The sequence below is a fragment of the Ixodes scapularis genome, unplaced genomic scaffold (assembly GCF_016920785.2).
Source record: "Ixodes scapularis isolate PalLabHiFi unplaced genomic scaffold, ASM1692078v2 PGA_scaffold4__175_contigs__length_147842914, whole genome shotgun sequence".
NCBI lineage: Eukaryota > Metazoa > Arthropoda > Arachnida > Ixodida > Ixodidae > Ixodes > Ixodes scapularis.
In genome coordinates, this window is record NW_024609879.1 from 132,550,350 (window position 1) to 132,577,017 (window position 26,668).

The window sequence follows — 26,668 nt, forward strand, 5'->3', positions numbered from 1 at the left end:
GCGCGGAAATGGCTATACGCACCCCTCCGAGAGATCATGCCGCTCGGGCCACCCTTTTCGAACGGCGCGTGAATCACTGGGGCGCTCGTTAACACAGCCCCCCGCCTGCGTTCACGCCGCTTCGCGGCGACAGCGACAGTATCGGCTGCTAATTACAAAGCGTAACCAGCCGGCAATCCAAGCCCCGCTGTCCCCGATCGCACCTCCGGAAAGGGAGTCCGCTACCATTTAGTTCTGCGAAGTTTCTCGACAACATTCGATTTTTTTTTTTTTTTTTTTTTTACTGTTCATCGCAAAAAAGGAAATATCGTAAATATCGCCAAATGCCTCGACAAAACAAAATGTTTGAGAAAAAAAAAAAAAAGTTGGCCCACCGCGGATCGAACCCGCGACCACTTGCGTATAAAACGGACATCCTAACCCCTATGCCATGGCACCGCTTAGGAATCTCGTTGTGTCCACTCTTTTTATACGAGAAAAGCCGAGTGCGTATAGCCATTTCCGTCCGAAGCACACTCCGGGGTGTGTATAGCTTTACTCATCACAATTAATTAACGCCTGCCGCGCGCGTTCCGCCGCTCATACAAACAACAACAAACAATCAGGGTGTTATGCTGCAGAAAGTTACTTCCGCCAGTTTTAGCGAAATGCGGAGCTCAACCCCTGCTCAGCCTAGAGCACTATATAGCTCCTACGGAGCAGAGTAGCGCAATCCTTTGAACCCCGTGTTTTGCCGACAATATGGCCGACAGAGCGGCTCGGCGCGAGTCACGTGGTACTCAGGGTTCCAGGAGGCGGCCCGCCCTATGGGAGAATACATGGAGATCGACACAACACGGCTTATTAAAAAATGAACGGCGAGTTCACACTTTTCAAAACTAGTCTGTCGTGAAGTTAGTGAAGCACTAAACCATTTATCAAAGTTTTAATAATATCGGATGCATGTGCGAATTTTGAGAAGGCAATTTCCGAGGCAACGGCGTTTGAAGCAGACGACTTTTGCTCGCAGCGGAGATGGGCCTTTCGGGTTGGCCGGAGCGGGTCACGTGAATGGTGTGACGTCACCGTGTCGTCTGCTGCATGATGCCGTTCAAGCAATTTTTTTTAAAAAATCAGGTCCTTGCGGGGCACAAAACTTAGCGCAAATTATTCTAAAATGTTCCATTATTATGTCAAAAACAATTGCCATTCCGTACAACCCCACAATACTGAAGAAACAACGATTTTCTCACGTTCTCCATGCATTTCTGACCACAGTTGGAACCTCCGGGCGTTCGCCGCTAGTCGCCGAGAGGCGGCGTTCTAGATTGCGCTACTCTGCTCCGAAGGAGCTATATAGTGCTCTAGCTCAGCCGACGTTATTCAAGGTATTGAATTTGGCGTAAGGGTAGTGTGTTTGGGGTATGCGAAAAAGACTACGGTATTGACTATGGCGTACTCCGAAATGACTACGGTATTGATTTTGGCGTACGCCAAAACCACTACCGTAGTTGGGGCGGAGGGGTAGTGAGATCGGCGTCCTACACCGGCCGAAACGAACCCGTTCCACGCTGCGAGTGGGCACGCGTGGGCACGAGTGCCGTGAAACGAACTCACTATTAGGAGGTGGTTAGGAGTAGGGGTGTCGCGAACTTTTGTCGAACCAGATTTTTTAATCGTACTTTCGGGGTTCGACTGAGTCGAACCGGTTCGACGAACCTTCGAACTTTTCACCAGATTCGACCGGTTCGACCTTTGTGGACAGTGTGGCCAGCCCTTGATACAAGCATGTCTAGGTTTGGAGAATTTCTTTTTTTATGCAAAGGGTTATTTGATTTTGTGAACAACTGCAATTAAAAGAAACTAATTCTAATCACTGAAGAAGTTAATAACTTAATTTTTAGTACCGTATTAACTAAAATAGCCAATCAGCGCTGCACTTAATTCATCTCTTAGCCATTACTATCCAATCCGAAGCCAACTGGCCAGCCTGTCGCGCATGCGCACACGAGTCGAACCTCAATACAAGGTTCGTCGAACTTTCCACTAAAAGTTCGAAAAAGTCGAACCTGGTCGAACTCGAACCGCGGCCGGTTCGCGACACCCCTAGTTAGGAACGGGCATGAACATGTTTCATGTTCTTCGGAGTTTCTTTGGACCACAGTTGGCCACAGTGCTTCGGACTCTGTTGCCCAGGCGTTACCCCGTAGAGGAGGCGTTGCCACGGGTAAGGAAGAAGGACAGTTTTCGAAAGACACCTTTTTTGCGGCGACTTTTGCGAAACCTTTATGTTTACCATGAAAACCACAAAATAATTAACTTTCTTCGCAGGTAATGTGTATCCAACATTCCACCAGTTATGCCCATAAGGCAGGCTGATAGTGTAGCGAGTGCCACGAAAAGGCACGAGGCGTTCTAGGAAGCTTGCCAACTGACTTTGATCTACAGCAGTGGTCTCAAACTCATTTGAGTGCTGGGGCCAGATAGCCCACACTGGAAAGGCCGAAGGCCAACGTGGCCAACGTTAGACGGGGGGAGGGGGGGGGGGGGGGGGGGGGGGGGGGGAAGGAAGGAAGGGGGGGGGGGTTATAAGACATAAAAGGGAAGAGGCCTTGTGCTCTATGCTTTTTGTAAACTTGGCTATGCCAGTGACATCTCTAGATTTGATTTATTCACATGACTACTTCGGAGCTCTGACCTGATGTGGTAACAAGAATTAAAATGAGACTATCCCGCCAACGTGCGAAACGGCGCCGTGTTGTTTGCAGACCGGTGGCGTCGCTGCGTTTCCGTAGGAGCTAAGCCTTTTTCTTTCTTTACTTTTTCCTCAGGTAAGTTCGCTCTTCGCAAATTTTACAAAAGAAATGCACCATCTGTGGGCAACGCTGCACAAAGTTGTAGTGCGGTGGGTTAAGAAACTGAATTTTCCGGTCGATTTAAAGAGCCTGGCGTCTCCTTGTTTCACCCTGTATACTCCGTTTCACCTTCAGTACGAGCGCAGTGGACGCTAGGAGCCATCTCAGCCAATCCAGCGTTGAGAGGGTGTCGTCGGTGTCGTGTGACCTTGAGCTCCCTGCGTCTCTATGGCGTCGCTCTGCCCAACCGGCAGGTCACGCGATTTTCTCCCGGCGCTGGGTTGATCGGGTGGGTTAGCTCGTGGCGCCCACTGCCAGTGTTGCCAGGTCTACTGATTTTGTTCCGGGTCTACTGATTCACTGAAAAAGAAAGAAATCTGTCTTTTTTTTTTAGTAAACATATTAAAAATTTATTATTAGGCCCCTTCAGTTCCCAGGGTCGCCCATCAAAGGAAACTCGTATTCTCCCAGAATTAAAAACGAAGCACTGGTTAGATGGCCCAGAAACCCAACCTATCCGAGCGACTTAATCGTATATTCATATCTACACACAGAGCAGGTTCGACCAACGTTGGGTTTGAAGGTGACATCTGGGCCTGAGCCATATAGGGAGAGTTTGGCCACCCTATGATCTCGCCGCCGTAACGTCTCCCTCCCGAGTGAGCTAATCAGCCTGCAGCGCTGAGCGAGAGGCGTGAGCGCATGCGCGTGAACTCTCGGCTGCACCCAGTTGAGCGGGGAGGGCCGCCATTTTCATTCATTCGCCCGGCGGAATGCATGGGATCGACATCCAAATTTCAGTTCTTAACTTTTATTTGGCAGGCTTTTCAAGAAAATAATATAATGTTATTCCTCAGTGGCTTAAAAAGCTAACGAATTAAGTTTCTCCACGTTCGAACGCAAGCTTTGAGTCAGGCGAAAAAGGAATAAGCTCGTAGTAGACGACGCATAGCCTCGACAGTGCTCCGCGCCTACAGCGTTGTGTTGAAAACCTTCCACAGCCCAGTAAGGAAAGATGGGAGCTTGCAGAGGACATAAAATGGACATGCATGCGCGCACCTGCTGGAACGTCTTGTTTTGGTTTTGTTTCAATTATAGCGACAGGTGGGTGTCCCACTGTATCTGTTGATCCCAAAAGTGGCTCAGTCTCGATTTCAACGAATAATCCTCGAAATCGCAACACCAGTCAATGCTGATAAAAAAATATATATGTATACATTCACGGTGCCATTTTACTTTGCTTTTCATAAAGAATTACACGAAACTGGTCTTGTTTTTTCATAATTTATTTGTGTTTATTACCATGCTATATGTTGCTTTATAGTATTTCTTCGATAAATGGTTTAATGGAAATGGCAAAACACAGATTTTGTAGAATCTACTGATTTTTGTGCATATCTACTGACTTTTTGGAGATCAATCTGCTGACTTTTTTTTTCTCTGTCTGGCAACACTGTCCATTTTGCTCGGACTACAGTGTTGCTCGGACCACTGATCTCTATGTCTATTTGCTGGATTGTGTTTGACCAGCTCCGCCTATGGACGGGAATGCGGCCATGGTCTGCCATCTTTTGGTAGTTATGTTATCTATAGCCATCATAGTAATATGATGGAAAGCGGAATGGCGGCAGGCTGCCATAAAATAACCGTGGGTCTAGTGTACAGTGGGTGATATTTTGTGCTTGATTGAAGTTGTTCGACGAAGCAGATTCTTGAAACCCGGCTTGAACGGTAGCGTCATCTTTGAGGACCCTGCGAAAGTTCTACGAAAGTGCAACACCGGAGGAAAGCAGCGCAGCTCGCATCGAAAGCAGACTCCATATTGGCGTCTGCTTTCGATGCTTCTTTCGATGCGACTTTCAATGCGTGCTGTGCTGCTTTTCCCCGATGCTGCGATTTCGCGGAACTTTCGCCGGGTCCTCAAAGATCGGGCTACCGTTCACGTCGGGTTTCAAAAATGTTTCGTCAAACAATTTCAATCAAACACAAAATATCACCCACGCTATTTTGATGGCAGCCTGCCACCATAACTACCACAACGCTGTCTGCCATGGATGGATGATAGTGCCTGCAGCAGCTGTACCTTGGCTAGAGGTAATATAACTCTACCAAAAAGATGGCCGCCAGTGGCCGCATTTGCGGAGTGGGCAAACGCGATCCAGCAGTTGTCATAGAGATCAGTGGCTCGGACTGAAGGTTGGGTGGAACGGAGTATAGTAACATTGCTGGCAATGGCGTTAACTTTAGATCAATGGTCATTGCGGCGGCCTCTCTGTTGAGTGCATACCTCTTGGAGCATATATTTCGTTCCACCAAATTTGTTTTGTTTTGGCAAGGACAAGCAGGAATAATGGTCACAAGCACGGTGCAATGACGTCACTGGCATGCCATGTATCAGACGCGTGCGGTTTAGAGAAGCTCGTTTTAGCGAAAGCCATTTTACCGACCCAAGTCTGTCGGTTTAGAGAAAATGGCGATGAGCCTCCTTTTAGCGAATCCGGCCGCCGCGAAGTGGCGTGCACGAGTAAGTCAGGTGAGTTAACATTTGTGTAATGAGCCGCCGCAGACTGCCGCCGGCGGAGCGGCGGGAGCGCAGCGGGGGGCTTGGGTTAACACGGGCACCAGTGATACACGTGCAAAGTAGGAAAGCCTTTTTAAATAGCGTCCCCTTTCCGATAAACGGAGTTTCTCTAAACTGAGGCTCTGCTTTCTCTAAACCGTGCTTCGATAAAACGTGCCCATTCTCTAAAACGTGCTTCGATGAAATGGCATTCGATCAACTGTAGTAAACCCGCCATGTATACAAACTCGCTTGAATAACTTCCCTTGCATTCTAAGGCATGGTTGGGATAGACAGAAAGGCTAGCTGTTTTTTATTCTACCTTCTCTATCCTACCAATCGGAGCGAGCAAGATCATTGTCTGCTCTTTGCGCAGATTGATCAGTGGCGTTGGGGTTCGGCATTCGAGCGCCGAGCTCCGACGTCGTCTGCTAGTCCTAGCAGTGGCCGTCTTACCTTCTCGACGGCTTCCGGAGCCCCACCAGTTTTTTAACGAAGGAGTGCATAGTCTTTAAGAAAGGGGAAACGATGTAGCTAGAAGGGCACATCGGTTTTGTCGACCAACATCTACCGTACGCGTTGCAATGAACGGGGAACCCATGGCCGGGATGTTGTTTGCTCAGTCTTTACAAGAGAGTGAACAGCTGCTGGGGTGGTGCTTTTTTATTTCAAGTTCCCTTAAAGGCCCCCTTGAGGGCATCACATAAGGCACGCACATGATTGCTTCCTTTCACTGAATCTCCTCTCTAGGCGACTTCCCTCTCTCATGTGTGAGGGGATGCATTATAGTCAACTTGCTTATCGTATATGGTCTTGAAAAACGTCCGACACAGTTGTGTTACCTTAAGTTGAATTTCTCTCTGTGGTATGGTTGCTTCCCTACAGGTCCTGTCATGATGGCTGGACTTGACGATGTACCGAATGAACTCCTGCTCAAGATTTTCAGCCTGGTTGATGGGGCCACCCTGGTACGTTCGGCTCGTGTCTGCAGACGATGGCACGACGTTGTCCACGCCATCCTTGAACACGGACAGACAATCTGGAAGATGCTCTGCGCGAACGAGATTGACGGCGAAGTCGTCGGGGAACTTCATGGCCATGTGCCGCAGAGGTCAGATAGTGCCGCTTTGACAGGGCGGTGATTCAAACCTCATTAATTTAGTGCCATCCCATTCGTATGTACAGAAATGAAAGATGTTTGACTTGCACTGATGTGGTAGACCAGTGGTTCTCAAATGGGTGTGTGCAGACTCTTTGGGGTCCAGGAATGTCTTCTTGGGGTCCCGTAGCCTTAGTCTGTCAATCAAACCGAGCACGGAAACTTTTTTTTTTTTTTATGATGTCGGCTGTTTTACAAGAGCTAACTAGACCAAATGAAGTGAATGTAATGGTGCAAACGAGCTAGTTGAAATTGAACATGACATAAACCCCGATCATGATGTAGAATACCCGAGACTGCGGTAAAAGCTAGGAACCTTGGTCAAAGAAAAAAGGCAGGGAAAAAGAAGGTCTCCTTCTTTTTCCCTGCCTTTTCTTCGACCAGTTTCCCAGCTTTTACCACAGTCTCGGGTATTCTACATCATGATCAACTTCCACCAGCTCGCCTGCGCACTCGCTGTTTTCTCACTGATAAATGCCGAGACTGCAGGTAAAAATGACTTAAGTAAAAACGACCCGAACACTAAGAGGTCTTGAGACCTTTCAGCGTTTGTGTTGTTTTTACCTGCAGTTTGGGGTTCATGCCATAGACCAAATCATGTGCACTGAGTGAGTGGTGTAGGCTACCCTTTGTTTCAGAGCTTCAGAGTTGGTTTGCATGCATATAGTTCCCTTCATTTACCCTTTTGTCATTGTAATTGTCCAATACCATCTCTCCTGGTGAAAGGAGTCCCTCTTCACTTCTGCCTATTCAGAATGGGTCCCGAAACAGCAGTGGTACTGTGTTAGAAATTGTGCCAATGTGGTAAAAAAGACATTCACCATACATTCATTCATTTGTGGTGGACATCAAGGCTCCCGTGTGTTGGTGCAGTCTACATAAAATAAGACTCATAATCGAAAGCTAGCAATAACTAGACAATATAACCTACAAAAAGAAAAGAGATAGATTGTTACGATTGGAAATAGTTTTTCTGATTGTTATGACATGAGATATAAGAGAATGGTGGTCTTATATTCATGTATAGGTTTTTTTGAAAGCTTCTTCAAAAGAAGTAGAATAAAACTAAGGTTCAGTATTTTTGGTGTATACCAATGAACCCCGGGAAGTACCCACCGAGCTGGTTTCATTAAATTTCGGGACAACCAAAAAATCTTGAATCGAAGCTGACCTTGAGTGAGGAAAACCCAAGCTTTGCGAAAAGAAGTCTTTATTTATAGCTTTATTTTGCGTTTTAGCCTGCACGAACCTTTCCTTCAGGCCTCTCCTTTCTTTGTAAACCACAGCCCTTGTATCTTCTTTCCTCCTCTCATTGGTACCAGAACATTTTGCAAGCATTTGGGCCATGCTCATGTTTCCAAGAGGTTGGGTAATCGCATGGTCGTGTCCTGTTCTCTTCGGCACGAGCCCCTATAAGTGACAATTTGTTGTCCGACTATGAAAAAACACCAAATCTGTGAGAAAAAGTAAACATTAAAGAACGTAGCTCCTTAAAACGAAAGGCATGGGCGCCTACGCCTTTCGTGAAAAATGCCAGTATCTCCGAAAATTTAATAGTTCATTTGGTAATGTGGTTTGTTTAGCAGTGTTGAGCACTCGAGCTATCCCAGCTGGGAATCCGTACATGCTTGAAAGGACGCTGAAGTGAGCTGCAGTTGAATTTAGGGGCGGAGCTACTCCAGGCAATACTGACAGAGTCCCAAGCTATGCAGATTGTTTCTTATCTCACAGGTTGACTTGATAGGCAATTAGCAACTGCACCGGTGACACCACATACCATGCGAGTGAAGGGAAAAGTCGGATGACGTTCAAGTTGGCTTGTCCTACTGCCGGCCGACATTTAAAGTGCACTTTCTGTTTTCTTTGTTGACCGTGACTGGTTGCACAAATGCCAAACGTATCGGTGCATTTTGTTTAAAACCGTTGTACTTAAAAGGATCCAACTAAATTGCCACAGAATTATGGAACTGTCAACATTGGCTCGGTAGGACCTCACATTTTTTTTGCTAGGACTAAAATCAAGCTCGGGCGTCGGGGCAAGTAGGTGCAAGGAGGAGATTTCGCTGATTTTGCCAAGCTTTGCTTTGAGCAATGTAAACGTGTACCACATTTTCCAAATCACATTCTCCCCCCCCCCATTTCCTTCGGTGTGTCTTTATAAATGGTTCGAATTATATACATGCATTTTTTTTTATAACGAGGGGACAAGCTGCGATTTAGTATAGCCACGGGGTACGGGGTTATATTTCTCGTTTGATTCATTTGCGAGATTATTGAAGTTTGCTGCTCCCGCTTTTGCATGGTACATCGCGATCGCAATATGCATATGCAGGCATGTCAATGTTGTTTCGCAGCGCCGACCATGCAAAGAAGTGCAACTTATATCGTACCCTTTTTTTTAAACGACATATGCAAAGGAAAAAAGACATTTTTTTTTAAACAGCCTGGATGGGAAAAAGATGCCCTAAAATAAATTTACAATGAACAAAAAAAATTTGTATAGCTATATTGACGGCGCAAAACAACTTTGTAGTTGGTCTATCACATGATGCTTGCACTCTTTCGGAAGCTTCCTTTGGGCTATTACACGGACTCTAGTGATTGGGAAAACCAGGAATTGTCAGGGAAATTTTCATTACTAAGAAAATCGGATAATTGTCAGGGATATTGTCAAAAAGCAAGCCCAGTCAGGGAAAACAAGCCGGAAACGCCATAGAGTGCCCTGACTTGAGGGTTTGGGGGACAGAAAAATTGGCAATAAATTCTGCTGAGGGTGGAGCGCGGGCTCTGTTCACCCAGTGTAGAGTACCCGATGCAAAGGTAACAGCCAACAAATCCAGTCCAAGCCTTGGATTGGATTAGATTTAAGGCACGACACTAGGCTAGATTTAGTAACAAATGGGAAAGTCGCAGACCCCAATCCAATCCAAGCCTCGAGCTAAAGTATCCAAAAGTGTGCATCTGGCAGCCATGCTGCCATTCGGTTATTGACGTGCGTGGTTGAGCTTCGTGTTTTCATTGTGCTTCCGGAAGTGGCCTCTTCACTGACGATGTCGGCTGCAAGAAAGTGCTTGTTGAATCCGGACTGGACGTATCCGAATAGTATTTCGGAATATGCAAGTTGGATTAAGCCCGTGCAAAATGATCCTCCCAGTGCTCAATGCCTTACGTTGTAATGGTCTTGTACATTTTGCCGCCTCTACAGTGGTCAGGGAATTTCACCTGAAAATGTCAGGGAAAACCTGAAAAAGTCTGAGAATCTCAAAATAATAATTTGCTCTGCACCCTGTTAAAGTTACTTAATAATTTCAGCTTTTTTGTTGCACTTCGAATGAAGACTAATAAGTAGCTTTTAAAACTTATATGAAGCTCCCTAAAGAGCACAAGCACCACATGACAATAGCGGCCAGTCACGTGACCATAGCAGTTACTCGTTTCGCGCCGTCAAATGTAGCTCAAAAAATATTTTCTTTGTAAATTTGTTTTGTAGACATCCTTTTTCCTATCTAGGTTGTTTAATAATTAAATTACATTCTTTTTCTTTTTATATATCTTGTAAGAAAACAAACGTTGAAAGGGGGCCGTGACTCGTAGACAGGAAAATGCGGCAATCGAAATTCGAATTAAGAGAGGGCAGCTCACGGGGGACCCTAGGAGACAAGAAATAAGGCGCGAGAAATACTCACAATTTTTCTTGGCATATTTTCGGCGCACTTTGTCCCGACGTAGTTGACCAAATGGTTCAAAGGCTGAGGCCACCGACTTTGATTAGGAAAAAGATTGCCCGTGCAAACAAGATGTGGCCGTGCCGGCCGCCATCTTGGAACTCGCAGGATTATCGACTCGTGTGGTCCAGCCGGCGATGGGTCTTGCTCCACCGACTGGTTCAGACTCTACAAGACGTGGCACTTTTCGAAGGTCCTTGCTGGCCTTCCCCACCGGACAAACGCGTACCCAGTTGCCCGTCTGGACCCAGTGACGTGTGTCAAGGCCAGCCGTGAGTGCGCTCTCTTTCGATTTACCTCGTTTCGAGGATGTCCTTGTCACCACGTTTTTTGCAGCCTGGATTGACTGATCGGTTGATTAATCAATTGATTCGTTTTTTGAGACTCCCAGTCAGGAGATGGTGCAGTCATACCGTACTCGTACGATGGCTCGCACGTTGTTATCAGTATATCCAAGTTAATGATCCTTTTTTTCTGCAGTGGAACATGATGTAAATAGCAGAAAGTTGGTCATTACCGCCAATGTTCTTCTAGCAGGTTGAAGTAAGTATGTTGTCCCGATATAGCAGGCACTCTTGCCGAACGAATAATACAGATATGTTCATAGGAGTATGGTCTCCCAGGCCCCCCACATGCTGCCCTTGCCATGTGCCTCAGCTAAGATAGCTTGGGCCGGGCTAGAACAGGTTGGGGAATGATCGGCAAGGATGGTTTAGGCAACTGCTTCTCTCCGAGCCTTACAGTGCAACTTTGCTGTGCTGCAGCACCAGTTAGCGTTAATCAGCGTTGCCAGATGAGAAAGCAATAATTGCAAAGACTCGGGGATTTCACCAACTGTCTGAAATCCGGTGGTGTTTGTTTTGGGCCACTGCCGTGAATGAGTGCACCATTGAGGCTGACTGGCATTTTGGACGATTTGTCTTCCCAGGAACGCTTGCTGTCACCGGCCACAGTGACGGCACCGTGTGCTTCTGGGACGCCACTACCGGTGCGATGATTCGACTCCTACCCTCTCATAAAGCCTCGGTCAACGACCTCGCACTCGTCGACTTCCGTTGCAGAGGTTGGTCTGGCTTGTACTAGGGCCCCCCGTATATGGCACCTTTGGCCGTCAAAATAGCGCCATGTTTTTTCCTGTGCCCCCTCCCGCCGCGATTGGCCGGAACCGATGACATGCATTACCAGAGGCAGGCGGTGCTGGCTCGGTTTCCATGCGGAGCGCAAGTTCGTCTGCTTCTTGCACAGAGATTGTGATGATGTCAGAACGTTGAGGCTCTTATTGGCTGATTGAAAAAAAATAGTGGGGGTCCTCAAGGCATCTAGCATTGAAGTGTGCCCCCAACCCTTTCAATCAAAGCCAGTCAGCTCGGTGTCGTCCTGAACTCCTGTGCAAAAAGCAGACGACTTGCTCTCTGTGTAGGAACTTGCTCCGAGCATTACAGGAGTCGTGTCTGGATGATTCGGCACGTCTCTGGCATACCAGCGTCGCCTGCTACTTTCGCGTCCCCACTTGCACTGAGCAAACCGTGAGCGAAGTTGCTTTTGCACGCTCTCACCACCTGCCAATTAACGGGCTAAGAAATGAGATAAGCCGCACTAATAAAGTGGCCACCAGGGCCCGTTTTCTCGAACGCGAACCGTGGTTTAAAGTCAACTATTGTCCCTAGAGGAGGGAATTTTAGGTCACGTGACTGGGAGAGCAGGGGCGCCGAGGGAGGAGCAGTACCTACAAGCAAAATGGCCACGACGTAGCTTAATGAGGGTTAACAGTTCTGTTTGGTTCTGCTGAACATTCATTTCGATCCGGCTGTTATATTAATGACGCACCGTCAGCTTATTAGCACGTCAAGCAAAGGGCTAGTTCAGAGGGACTACTAAACTAACCGACGGCAGCATTCCGCAAACGCATCACTCTTCAGCAGTCCGGGATCGAAGACATATGACGGTGCTTAAGCCTTGCAGGTGTTTTTATGGTGAGTAAAAAAATGTTTTGCGAACGAGTGTTGGTATATATTTATACTAACACGTTTAATTTGTTACACTATGCACGCCAACTCGTGAGTAGCGATTACTTTGGAGAGAAAGGGGGTTATCCTCGATAAAGTCTTCATTCACGGTGAACAACTAGGACATTGTACTGTTTTTTTGTTTGCAGTGCGCCGACAGTATGCCTACAGCATCGAGGTTTCTACATATCCCCGGTGGCCAGCAATTCAACGGTGACGAGAAGCTTAGCTTCTCGTCACCGGTGGATCGGTTGGGCAAATGAAAGACGGGGCAAACAGTTGAGATCAGCAGGAATCGCAGAACGTGTGTCGCAAGGAACAAAAACGAGACTACAGCACCGGCGTTGCCAGACTGGAAGGCAAACGGGAAAGTTAGGCGTTGTTTACGGCGAAACATATTGAAGGAAATGTTTCTTACATTTTCGAATATTCGTCGACAAACTCTAGCATAGTAGCAAAAATTTCTTCGTACCATCTGAAGCAAATAAAGTGGTCTTCAAGTACAACATTACTATATTTTGACTTAAAATACCGTACTAGATCGATAACAACCGGCGGAAAAAGAGGATAAACAAAATGACTGGCTTGTTTCACCAATAGATGGCGCATCTTACTGCCCAATCATAAATAAATGTGGTTCTTCTATATCCAGCCGTTTAATACAGTTACCTAGGTACTTTTTCCTTCCTAGGCACCGTGGTTTACCAAAATGGGTTTTACCATCGCTTCGAGAAAACCGGCCCAGGTGCCTCTAGCAGCATGGTCATCATGTCAACCTCTCGGGTTAAAAATGAAAATTTTTTATTGGCACTTTCAATGTTTCGCATTCAGGTCTTTTTGTTAGGGTCACTACTCCGGCAGCTAAAACTGCCATATGCAGTGGCTCAAGTTTGGACAAAGTCAGAGTCCTCCCTCTGATGTCTGGTCTGGACGGCGATGAATACAGGTCCTTACGGATTTGGTAGCTTCTCGTCTAACCACCACCACGTGGTCTCCTGTTCGGCGGACATGTCCGTCTGTCCCATGCCACTCAACGGCCACGCTCCCGTGGGCGATACAAAGGTGCACTTCGGCGAGGCCATCCTCAGCATCAGGTGGGTGTGCGCGCCTGGTGCTTGGCAGCGCTGATGGTCTCCTTCTTCGCTTGTGTGCGTTTTCCTCTGAATTTGGCGTAAACACAGAAGCGAAGCTCCAAAGATAAAGCAGTGTCGGGTAAATAGAAGCTGTTTGATAAATAGAGGATACTAGCTATAATGCTTAAAGTAATTGTGTTGCATGTACGTTTAAGTGGGCAACAAGTTGGTCGGCCCCCCAAGGGCTGTCTGGTGGCTCCACTGTAGATGATATATTTAGTCGGTGCAGTACCACCCCTAGCCTGGGCTCTTTAATGTGCATCACGCGGTACTGGTGCACGACCGCGTGCTGGTACGATGCTTATCCAGAGCTTATTTGGGCGGGGGTGGGAACAGAGCCCAGGATCGCCGGGCTCTGCGGCGTGAGGTTACGTTCCACGGCCTCCAAGCTGCGGCGTTTGAAAAAAATTGGCTATAGCACTGATCCCTCCCAAGGAATGCTTCGGGAATCCTCATTTCCCTCGAAAAATAAAAGGTGCTCTCTCAGAACACTGTTGCAGCAAATAATGTTTCTTGGTTTGCGAAGGGGTTAATATGTAACTTATGATAATACTTTGTAGTCTCTTATAGTATATAACAGCACATACAGTTTAGTTTATTTTTCTTTTTATGAAATAACATCATTGTTTAGGGTGTTATGTAACTATCACTAGGAAGTAGAGGAACACTACACTCTTTGAACACGTGTGTCTATATACCGTAGCTACGCTAGGGTGACCACCCGTTCCGCAACCCGCGGGACTGTTCCGCATTGAGGGCTCGTGTCCCACGTCCCGCAAGAAATTTTCAAATTTTCAAAATGTCCCGCATTTCATACTGTCGTAAAATTCACTCTGCAACTCATGGTTCTGCCGAACAACGGGGCACGGGGAAGCGCGGAGGTCGCTGGTAATCGTGTGAATCGCATGGGTACGCCATTTTCTATCTAAGCATTGCGGGAAGTGACCGTCATTCTTGTAGTAGAACCGACGCGCTTGCTTTGTTGCGCTTCTCCCCTTCGTGGCAAAATATTGTACGAAAAATTGTTTGCCAAAATTTCAAATATACGATTCTGTAATTATTTTCATATCGCTGTGTCACAGCAAAAGGTTTGCCGGGGATTTATTAATTTTTTCATGAAGACAGCTACACAAGGGAAAAAGCCTGCAACTCACAAGGGTCGAAAAAGAACATACTGTTAAAAATTTGTGTACACTCTAAAAAAAGCCCGTGTGTCTACTTTCACGCACAGCACTCGGCGGGCCAATCGCCACGAGTTACGGAGGCAGCTCCGGGATTGAGGATGTCGAAACATATGTTTAGACCAAAAAAACGCAGTCTGAGTTGTGACATTATGCAATGCAAGCGTGACATTTTGCATTGCTTAATGCCAAAACTCGTACTGCGTTTTTCGGTCTAAACATATGTTTCGCCGTCGTCATTCGCTGAGCTGCCTCCGTAACTCGCGGTGATTGGCTCTCCGAGTGTTGTGCGGGAATGTAGACGCACGGGTTTTTTTGAGAGTTTAACACCATGTTGATAAATGTAAGCGTTGACAGGAAACAATAACCAGAAAAAGATTTACGGTTTCTTATTTCCATTTGATACATTAAGTTCTGCTTGAGTTGACTTTTATGTTTTCAATTTTGACACATTTAATAGCACATTTGACATAAAAAAGTATGTCACTGGGAGTAAAAAATATTTGAGCTGTATTGCTGAGCCTGCAAAACAATTAGAAGGTGTATGAACGGCACAGGATATTAAATCTGTTAACAGAGCCTCGGTTCGTGGTGTGCGTGTTAAAAAATTTCTTCTACCCCTCCCCCCCCCCCCCTCCGCCCCCACTGCCCCGCTGTCCGGCATTTTGCTTGCAGGAAGGTGATCACCCCTGAGCTACGTGATTGTAAGTCGACTCGATTGTAAGTCAACCCCCCCCCCCCACCTACCCTGCACATTAGCAAAAAAAAAAAAAAAATCTCTACATGCACATTTTATTGCGAACACGTGAGAATTGCCAGGTATCTATTTCAAAAGCTTAGCCTCCAACACGCGACCGATGCCTTCTGCATGCTTTGGCTGCGCATGCACGTGTGAGGTGCATGAGATGGCCCGGCGTTATTGAAACTACAAAGTTCACGCTGGAGGCGGGACAACTAAAGCTGCTCCCTGTCGTTCTCACTCCGTCCTGGACTAGACTACGACTCGTCTGCATTGGTGATGTCAGTCCTGTCATCGTCACTGCTACGTTCTCGAAGCACATCGTCGGCACCGTCCAACGAAATCTGGCACTTCGCAAATGACAGCGTCAACTGCATCTTCCATGCTTGCTCGGCGATCGCGTTGCACGTCACGGGTAGGGACTGATCGCGCACTTTTGTGGCGTACGTTGCAAGCCTGACCTCCAACTCCGGAAGGCATCCCCACCTATCCAGACTTTGGCCTGCGGAAGCCTATTCGTTTGCTATCACAGTTTAAGATCCCGCGGCATTGCAGAGTTCACTGGAGCATCAACCGCTCTGACAGGTCGAATTTGTGCCCAACAGCGCAGTTGTTGGTTGCTTTAGGGTGATGAATGGCCATAAACGAGCACCAAAGACCTAAACTGCCCGGATCACGCATGTCAATACAGAAAAGCGTAGTTGGCACTCCAGCACGGTCTCGACACTCGATCAAACAATGTGCGACCGTGAATCGTGCGAAGAACTCAAAGAGGTTGAAAAACTGCGATAAGAAGCTGCGGGGAGCGAGACGCAAGGCTGTTTCAGCTGCCTCCAGAGTGGCTCTTACAAGAAGTGCCGCCACCCCCGGGAGTCGGACGTGCCGTGCGCTGTTCACCACCATACATTCGGGTCAATTTGCGAATTGCTATTAATACTAATACTCGTTCGCTCAAATAAAAAAAAAAAAAAATGGTAAAATGAAAGCACAGAATAGCGCAATGCTACATGCACAGCCGACTTAACTCGTAACAAGCCGAGGTGTTCTTTATATCACAATTTTTCGGTTTTGTCGGCAATGGAATGCTTTGGTTCGATTATAAGTCGACCACCCACTTCAGATATTCAATAACTAAAAAATGGGTCGAACTACGTTACTCGTTCTTTCTTTCACCTTCCTCCTGTCGTGGTTACCCCCATGGCACGGAGGGCACTCTGAAAAGACAAGTATATCTGGTCTCTCCTGGAGTCGCTAAATGTTTCCAGAGTATCGCATTCAATAGCGTCCGCTGTGACTGTTCTATTTTAGCTTTGATCGGCCATTTTGGCGCCGGAACATGGACCGTGGAAGGGGTTTACTATGCAAATTAGCACTGAAGTGAGGACGCGCCCAGGTCTGTACGCGACGCCCGGGATCACTTTTGAGAGACGGTTGTATAAAAACCACATTAATTGTGCCGCGAATCATTTTAAACTAAAATTTTATGAATGCGTCACGCTCCCGTGGTTCTGTACCAATCTCCGAAAAAAAGTTTCTATGAAAAAAGCTTCTTCCATTTGTTTTTATGCAAAAACATGCTTTCTAAATGCTCGTGGTGACCACAGTAAAAGAAAAAAAAAAGAAAATTAGCCAATTGCGGCGCCACCGAGCCTGGGAGTTTCGGTACTTGGGGAACACTTGGCGACTCCGGTCTCTTTGTGCAGGGCGTCGGGCAGTCACCTGGCCGTGCTGACCAAATACAACGGCATTTGCATGTACAAGATGTGCATCAACGTCAACGGACATCTCGACCTGTCCCCCTCCTCCAGGCTCAACATGGGCATGGGACCCACTTCTTGGATGGGGATCTGGGAAAACACGGTGCGTCACCGGGGTCTTCACAAGCAAGCGCTCACGTTCGAGAAACTGTGCCGTCAAACGGCGATCAATCGCCCCCGCAAAAGTTTGGAGATGCTATCACAATATTCCGAGAGGTAGCCCGCCTAAAACCGAAGGCATATTGGGAGAAAATGAAGAGTCGGCCAATTATCTGTGACTAAGAAAAAAAGTTCAAAAGATTTTTTTTATTTTGTGATTGGCAAAGGCTTGTGATTGTAGGGAGGGGTGACGAACCGAAGACTAGTGTCCTTCCCAGTCGGCAACGTTTGCTTATCTCCCGCCGTGGCTAAGTAACACCATTTCTGCGGAGGTCACCATTGGCCAGGGCCCTGGGACTACCAGAAGGGGGCTATTTTTTGGTGTTTTTAAAGAAAATAGCAAATTGTGCCGAAAATGATGGGCACAATTTGCTATTTTTTTGCCCCTCCCCCGAAATATTTGCATATTTCGGGCATCTCTCGGGATGTTAGGGCAGCCCCGAAAAGCGGGGACTGGGTGATTGTTAGGTCAAAAAGCACGAACACTAAGACGGCTGATGATAGGGTAGGCCTAGACTCGCGAAGTGAGCTATGGCTCAAAGTTGTGGAATTTGAGCCACCTTGAGGCTTAAAGGGCCCCTGAAAAGAAAAAAAAAGTTTTTTAAAAACAGTCTGGTTGAGACACGCGTGTCAAAAAATGAATTTTACGCGAAAAAAAAATTTTTTTAGAGCAATATTGACTGCGCCAGACGCAATTTAGTCGGTAGTCACATCCTTTCCACCTTTCTCTCTCGGCACTTCGGGCGCGTGGAGGAGAGGTAGTCTCCGCCTCTTCGTAGTGGATCGGCTTGGCTGCTTTCCCTGCTTGGCTGCGCCCCGCACGAGAGCCATTGCTACTTCCTGGCCGTGTTCCAAAATTTACTCGATCTTACCCCAGGGTAAGGGTTTCGTACCCTTGGCGTTCTAAAACCTACCCACGTACAGCGTTTTTCAAACTGTGCTGTCACGTGATACGATCCGCCGGAGAAACTCGGATCCATTTGGAGATTTGGAACACAGCCCCTGGCCGGCTGTGTCTGCCGGTCGCACGACGTACCGCGTCGTATCGTGCACGTACCGTGGTCACCGTGGTCGTACACACAGTACATAGTCGTCGCGGTGGACCCCGACCTGAAGCGTCGGTTGCTTCAACGCTGCTAGCAGCTGGGCCTTCGCCGTTACGAGGACACGCCTCGCCAGCCGGAAGGCGTCCGCTCCGATCGCCGCAAGACAACCACTCGCGAGGCACCCGCTTCGCCGCGGCGAAGCGGGTGCCTTGACGAGTTCGTCCGAGCCGCACAATCTTTCAAGCCGCCGCGAGGACACGCAGTGGTAACTGATTTTTTATTAAACGTTGAGTGCGGTGCCGCATGCCTCGCTAAACTCCCTTTACGGGAACCGACATCTAAACAAAAATTGGCACTGGCGCGCGCCAGAAAACAAACAAAAGATGGGGTAAACGGACACACGAATCGCGCAAAGAAGAGCAGAAAAACAGAAACCTGTCACCCCGCGCCACTTACTAAGTACTTACGATGACTGACTAACTAACACAAGCAACAAGCCCTCTTCAGAACGCAAGACGCGAAGACGGCGACCATGACAGAAAACAAAATGGCGAAGCTTTTGTTTGTTGTTTTGTTGTAGTATCCGAATGGAAGTTACGATTTTGTAAAACGTTTGTAAACAATTGCGACATTCATTCGATGGATTGTTTCTTAAACCTAAAACTATGTAATTCAAAAGGCGATTTCAAGTGATCACGAAGATTTTATAACCAACATCTAAGCTGTCACTCATTCTATTGGCCAATGAGAAGCCGATTTGAATGACCATGGTTACCAATGAGAAGCCGAGCTGAATGACCTGGAATTTGTGCGCAAATTTTCAAATAAATCTCTCGCCATCAATATTGCTTTAAAATATTTTTTTTTTCGCGTAAAATTCATTTTTTGACACGCATGTCCCAACCAGACTGTTTTAAAAAACCTTTTTTTTTCTTTTCAGGGGCCCTTTAAAGGGGCCCTGCAATCATATTTGAGGGTCTACCTTTAATGCGGTTTCCACGTCTCTTGGGGTTTGGGCAAGCCAGCGGGCACGGAAAGAGTAGCTAAATATCAGTGCGCCATATTTTAACCGAACGACACGGAAACCCCCTCCACCGACGAGGGCGACCCGCGGTACCGAAAGCGCGCAAAATGTGACGTCTTTGGTCCTGGGCTTACTACTGGTCAGAGTCACTAAAAACTTCTTTTTGGTCGAAATACAAAATATAAGTGGCGCGAACCGTTTCAATTATTTATAAAAGTAGTTTTTGTTCACTATTATAGATGAAAAAAACAAAGAAATGACTCGTCGACATACCCGCCGCCAAGCGGTGGCAAAGGCGGCGCATACTAGAAAGGAGTAGTGGGATAAGGCGCCGACACGGAAAAATCCCGGATGTACGCGGTGGCGCTGCAGTCGTATGGACAGGAGGATCCGACCGGCTCCGAGCGTTCCGAAGGCCTTCGGCAAGAGGCTTTGTCTTGCGGTTTGGCCGTTTCGCGGTATGGCAGCGCGAAGTGGCTCCCATTCTGAACTGATCTTTACTCTGTGTTTGCTGTCGTTTGTGGCCAATGAAGTGTCATGCCGAATTAGTGTTTAATCGCGGAGCAAACGCAATGAAAGCTGCTTTGGCTGCCCGCTGCACTCAGCCTATCCAGAACATGCTTTAGTGGCGCCCTCTGGCGCCGTCCACACGGAGTGCGGCGGCCGTGAGTGCTCGATGAGCTCACTATTCCTCCTCTAGTTCACGGCCACTCAAGCCAGGACCTACGACGTCATGAAGGAGGTTATTTTTTTGCTTGTTTTTGTAATTCTAAATTGCCTATAACTTTTAAAATAAAGCGAATTTCGCGAAAAGAAAAGTTTGACTAAGTTACTACGTTCAGTGCGCTCAGGTTCGGCACAAATTAAAAAACAGTAAAAAGTCCTTGCAGGGCCCCTTTAAGGAAATACACTGCTCCTTAAAGTACAATTTTTTTTTTGAATTGTATATTTGAAGGTTGACAGGCACATATCATGTTGTCCTAAAGTATCTCTGAAAAAAAGTACTTGAAACAGTGACTTAACAACATTGTGAAATGGGTCTGTGCATGTTTTTTTTTGGTATTATTTCGTAATGAACCTTTCACACACATAGGTATTTTATGGAATTGCTGTATCTCCACTTGCACGTATGCAAGCTTTGTCACTTTTTCTTTTCTTGGTAAGTGTGTGAGGTATCCAATAAATATGTTAAATACAGCATCAGGATTTTTTAGATGGCTTTTAAACTTTCTGCGATAAATAATGTTGAAACTGGAAAAAGTTTGAAACTGTCATAAGAAACTTATAAATCATCCTACAGCTTTCAGCTATACCGTATTGGAATCCACAGACCTTTCACCATGTAGATATGTTTATATATTTTTTTTTATTTCAGTATTTCATTATGCATTAATCTTTTCCATAATCTTTGCAGATAAAACTTACAACATTAGCAAGTCTACTCAGGTAACGTCCAAGCTGAGTACATATCTTATAGTCGGGTCGAAAATGCAGATATGCTGTATAAATTTTGTGCGAGTTAGATCACAAGTTCTATTAGAAAGTCTAGAAGCAGTGTTGCCCCTTAAAACCATGGTTACCACCTATTTGAGGCTTTATTTGATATTGTAGGAAATGGAATTCCATCCGAAGGAAAACTTAAAAGATGCGACGGCAGAGCAAAACGTCGTCGCCCAAGCTCCTTAACACGGTCCTGATGAAAGCTCAGGAAGTCTTATTTTCAATTAGTAACTGTCGGACGATTTCGCCTGCTGCACTAGGTGACAAAATGGCGGCCTTTAAACCAGCCTTTAAAGCACCTGCGCTTCTATCGTCAAGCCTGCTTTGCGCCCCTATGCTCGCATCAAGCTTTACCGCTTGTCATTGATGCACGCGCGTGTAAACCCTTACCGTCTTGTACAGGCTTCTCGGAAAACTGGCTGTTTGCAGGGCAGCCCCTTGAGGTTAGCCGCGTGGGCTGAGAAGTTTGCTGGGATGGCTGCGTGATATATCCCATACTTGTATTTCGAATGTTTCAAAAGCAGGGGGGGCGCTCATTGCAACATGGGCGCACGGGCAGCTTTTTACGGCAGCGTGCAATTCGCTGGGGGGGGGATGAGAAGCTGAGTCATTTCTCGCAGGTGAGGCACGTCGGGACCAACAGGCTGTTGACAACGGTCGACGTCTGCTCCGGCAGTCTGAGAAGCGCACCTCTCGTGTCCTTGTGCAGCGGCGACGGGGATCCTGTCACCGTGGCCAACGTGTGCATTCAGAGGAAAAGCACCCTGATTGTCCTCTCTGGTGAGGCTTGCCTCCCATCACGTTGTTTTGCCAGTTTCAGACGAAGGTGCTAAAATTGTCTGTATCACTTGCTCGAGCAACGGGCACCACTCGTCTTCCTTGGGAAAAGAGTTTAGCTAACCTAATGTTACGCAATGAATTAATATATTGGCTGTTGCACTGCCAGAACCGTTTAGAACTGAGAAACCAATTGTTTTAATTTTTATCAGTATTTGACAGTCACTTACTTTGACTAATTATAGGACTTTGACAGTCCTATAATTTGGGACTTTTGTTCTGGCTGTGTCTGTCGTAGACACCATTCCTGTCATATTACCTACCTTGCTATGTCATCATTTGAGAATGACCCCTCAAATGTTGTTCCCCAACAGACATACAGTATAAATACGATCACAACCAACCTTAATAGTAGTGATGAAGATTTTGGTCTGTTGTAAAAAAGGATGCAGAACGCAGCTAGCCTTACCACAGACTTTGAGGTGGATTATGACTGGAGTCTGTCCTAACCAGTGAGACTGACCAAATGAGAAGGGATATAAGACAAGAATCAAGGAAAGAATAAAGACACTTAGGGACAAGGAGGCACCAAAGAACTGTCTTATCGAAACTTGTGAACTTTAAAAGAAGGTAGTGTTCTTTCATCGAGCTGTGCTGATAATTGCCATCATTGTACGCTTTGGGTCATACGAGGATCGTAAGGCGCCAAGCGCAATAGTGGCAGTTGGCAAAATAGATGCATACGTGGTCATCACTACTGAACGAAGGCAGTGTTTTGTCCGAAATGACTGATGTCGAGGAGTTTGCTATAATGAAATGATGGAATACTTATGAAACTCCCTAATATAGTCCACTATATCCGAATGCATGTTTAGATATAGTGGACCTCAATATAGACATTAATGTACCTAATTGCTTTCAACAAACCGCTGTCAATTTGTTCACGTCAAGGGAACCAGTCCTTCGTCGTCCCGTGTTAACACCGGTGTCCCACAGGGTTCCACACCCAGTCCACTATTATCTCTTATATATATTAACGACCTACCTATGCGTAGGTCTTCCTCTATTAGCTTGTATGCTGACTGTGTTATTTATAAAAAGCTGAAAGCCATTTACAACTCCCTGTAATGCCGAATTAGAGTGCAGCTTTTGAGGAAGAGGAGGGAGGGTACTGAGGGGAAGGTTTATCCCTCTTCTGTCCTCCTCAACTCCTCATCCTGTCTGCTATTCTTCCCTCCGAGCAGCGTCACCGTCGCCTCACAAGGGTCACGTGACCTCATGGGGGTCATGCGACATCACCGGGGTCACCAGCCCTCACGGGAATCATGTGACGATGACGCCATGACGATGACGTCATCGCCATCGTGATGACGGCATCAGTGACGGCACATGGGACGTCATCATCATCGTCGCTGATGCGGATGCCGATGACGTCATCAGTGACGTCACTGGTGACGTTATCAGTGGCAATGACGATGCCGATGCCGATTACGTCATCAGTGATGTCACTGATGACGTCATCAGTGCCGATGCCGATCACGTCGCTGATGACGTCATTATACTCCGCGACAACTTTTCTTGGCAATGCAGTGGAAGGTACAGGACCGCGTCCCCTCTCCCATTTTGAGTGTACGAAGGCTCTCCTCCTCCCCCATTTCCGGGGAGAGGAGGAGAGCCCGCCACACTCAAAATGGGAGAGGGGACGCGGGCCTGTACCTTCCACTGCATTGCCAAGAAAAGTTGTCGCGGAGTATAGTGACTTTACGCGTCCTATAATGCATTGCGCAATTATGCCGACGGCGACGCCGCTCAAGCCGGAAACGGGCGCCTAAGAGCTGCACTCTAAAAACAATTAATAATGATACCGACATCTATGCCTTTCAAAGTAATATTGATAACATAATTCACTGCCGCCCTGAATGGCTTATGGAACTTAACATTTATAAGTGTAGGCCTGTGAGAAAGTTCTGTCAAAATATTGCTTGTTGCCTACTGCATTAACCATTCTACCTTCCTTTTTGTTTCTTCCAATAAATACTTTGGTGTTCACATGGTCAATGACCCTTCCTAGAATGTCCATGTTGAATATTTCACTAAGAATGCTAATCGCTTAATAGGTTATCTAAAAGGAAATTTTTTTCTCTCACTGCTGTTTCTATAAAGCTACTTTTGGATGAAACTCTAATCCGTACTAAACTTAAATGTGAAGCCTCTACATATAGGGACCCAGGAATCACCCTTGCATCTGCTTTAGAGTCAGTTCATAGTTGTTCTGCCCGTTTTATTCTTTATACTGTCACTCCCCCTCTGTGAAAGCATCTCTGCCATTGACTAGTCTCTCTTCTCGCAGAAAAATGCACCGTAATATCCCGAGTCATCGCCCACCCCTCTGCCTCCTGAAATTCGTAAGCAAATTGGGGCGGGCCATGTCTCGGTGGGTATGCACAAAAGGTTTAGAAAAAGCCAAATAAACGCCCATTTTTCTGTACCACGGCTGCACAATAGATACATAAAACCTAAAACTTGTGTAAGTTTCGTTGTTTTATGCAAGAAATGCTCACGAAAGAATGTTTTACTATCGCGCAGTCCGTTGCTTGCATACGCGCGATGAACACCGCCGATCGGCATACAGCACGAGCGTTTGTTCTACAAAAGCACGTTTCTAATACCGCTATGTCCTCTTTGCAAGAAAAGAAAAAATAAGAAAAAAAAGAAGTTAACGGGAAAGTAGAAAAGCTAACCATGCAAAACAAGTGAGCGAGAGGGTGAAGCTGGAAAGCTGGCGATCGCGTTGAGGCTCTTGCGCCACTTCCTTGTTTGGTGCATATATGTGTGCATTCGTTCATGGCGTGCTGTGGCGGGTTCGAATCCCGACCGAGGTGCCCGCGATATGACGGAGGCTTATTGCGGAGAAGGCGCCATGGTAACCGAGCTTTCGGTTGCACGTCAAAAGATCCCCAGGTGGTCGAAATTAATCCTCGGTCCTCCGCTGGGGCGTGCCAGATGCCTGTCGTAGGTTTGGCACGTAAAACCCCCAAATTTTTATTTTTGTTCATGGCGTGCTATCAAGGTGGGTTGAAGCGGCGTTGCTGCATGGCGTGGACGGCACCATGAACATGAAGCTCGAAATGGGACGCCCTACAAACGTCTGTGTGCACCGTTCCGGCAAATCATTATTTACCCGTTGGCTTTGTCTTAAACACTGCACAACCTTACCAACCACAGTCGCTGCATTCGAGGAGAAGTAGCAGGTGCGCGGTAACCTTACTTTGGTAGAGACAAAGTTTGTTTTTACACTTTGCGGTTACATTCCAGGATGTGGCGGGATCCCCAAATGGGTTATTGCTCGTGTTATCTTCCGAGTTTGTTTCTTTTTGTCCGAACAAACTTTTTGTAAGCAAAACAAAGTTTCATTTTGTTATCTCTATTGTTTTCCTCTCGCTCTCACGTACTACGACTTTGGGGTTGTGTAAATCGGGGAGGAATTGCGTCAACAAAAAGAAGTCACTTTCCCTCCTTCGTTTTACTTTGTGACAAACCTTCTCTAACTGTACAGTTTGCGGCTGCGTCATTCAGGTTAGATGAATGTTCATGGATTGCGGAGTCTATGTAGGGGTATTTGAGGGGGGGGGGGGGGGGGGGGCGATCACTCGTCTTGGTTTTTTTTGGAAATCAGTATTCCCCTAAAATGACTAGTGGTTTGGCAGTGACTCAGGATATAACGGCACTGTTTAAGTTTTTCACTATATCACTATAACCCGGCACTTCATGGAACATTAAATATGTTTTATCAAAAGGGAAAGTTTATTTAATCCCATTACAGATGAAGAACAGGCCCTTTAAGAAAGCTAGGGATGTTATAATTTCGCTGCTTCGTGTCACGCTTCAGCGTAAATTTTTGCCGAGATGAATATAATATGGTGGGTAGAAGATGAGCGTTTCAGTCAGTTTCCATCAATTTCTCTGTCAGTTTTGAGTGTTCAGGTCATGTCTGCCACTTTTCGCAGTGTTCCAAGAGCTCTACATATCTGTGGACGACGGCGATCACTTTGTCCGCTACCCAGTCACCACATTGTGCCAAGGCCCTGTCACCAGCTTGGCCCTACACGGGTCCTTGCTGGCGCTTGGATTGGAACACGGCTGGCTGAATGTGTACAGCGTGCCCGCTCCGATAGATATGCTCCAGTTGGACCTCGCCCATCCGTCGTGGTCCGAGCGGGTCGGCAAAAAATCCATCATTTCCGTGGACATCACGCATGCCGCTGGATGCAAGCCTATGGTAGTAGCGTGTTCGTCGGACTGCGTCTTTGCGGTGCAGTTCGACGTCTAGTTATGGCCTGACACTTGGTGTTCTTTCTAGAAGTCTTCTAAATAAATAAGGGGAAGTTTGCCAAAGCTTGGAAACTTGTGATAACGGCAGTAGTCTTGCAAATGCTGCTGTAATTTCCATCGAACATATTGAAATGACTGATGGAAAGGGTAATGTCATCTGGAGTCATTTCACTGGAAGTCAGGCATTCACGATAGACCTTGGTTGGGAAAGTATGCAATCTTTAAAGGGGCCCTGCAATGACTTTTTTACTAATTTTTAATTTGCACTAAACCTGAGCGCACTGAACGTAGTAACTTAGTGAAACTTTTCTTTCCCTGAAATTCCCTTTATTTTAAAAGTTATAGGCAAATTAAAGTTACAAAAACAAGCAAAAAATAACCTCCCTCATGACGTCCTTGGTTGCTTGAGAGTGGCCGTGAACTAGAGGAGAAGTAGTGAGCTCATCGAGCGCTCATGGCTGCCGCACTCCGAGTCGACGGTGCGAGAGGGCGCCATTGAAGCATGTTCTGGATAGGCTGTATGCAGCGGGCAGCCAGAGCGGCTCTCATTACATTTGCTGCGCGATTAAATACTAATTCGGCATGACACTTCATTGGCCACAAACGACAGCAAACACGGGGTAAAGATCAGTTCAGAACGGGAGTCACTTCGCGCCGCCAAACTGCCAAAGGGCTAAATAGCCAGCAAAGCCTGCGCCGAGAGCTTTGGGAACGCTCGGAACCGGTCGGATCCTCG

At 46.8% G+C, this 26,668-nt stretch overlaps 1 protein-coding gene across 1 annotated transcript; it reads left to right on the forward strand.

Moving 5' to 3' along the window:
* The first annotated feature begins 2,041 nt into the window (after positions 1–2,041).
* LOC8025359 lies at positions 2,042–25,995 on the forward strand. The gene is made up of 8 exons (XM_040500755.1): positions 2,042–2,206; positions 6,280–6,505; positions 10,387–10,550; positions 11,207–11,341; positions 13,231–13,378; positions 17,041–17,197; positions 21,444–21,603; positions 25,608–25,995. Exons 2-8 carry the CDS (start codon positions 6,288–6,290, stop codon positions 25,928–25,930), a joined length of 1,305 nt encoding a protein of 434 aa, XP_040356689.1. The 5' UTR covers positions 2,042–2,206; positions 6,280–6,287; the 3' UTR covers positions 25,931–25,995.
* The last annotated feature ends 673 nt before the right edge of the window (positions 25,996–26,668 follow it).

Bases quoted from the DNA above. Each gene is read 5' to 3' on its own strand.
- LOC8025359 (XM_040500755.1), top strand. From the start codon at position 6,288: ATGATGGCTGGACTTGACGATGTACCGAATGAACTCCTGCTCAAGATT. The intron at 11,342-13,230 runs GTTGGTCTGGCT...CGATGAATACAG, and splicing joins CGTCGACTTCCGTTGCAGAG to GTCCTTACGGATTTGGTAGC. The intron at 21,604-25,607 runs GTGAGGCTTGCC...CACTTTTCGCAG, and splicing joins CACCCTGATTGTCCTCTCTG to TGTTCCAAGAGCTCTACATA.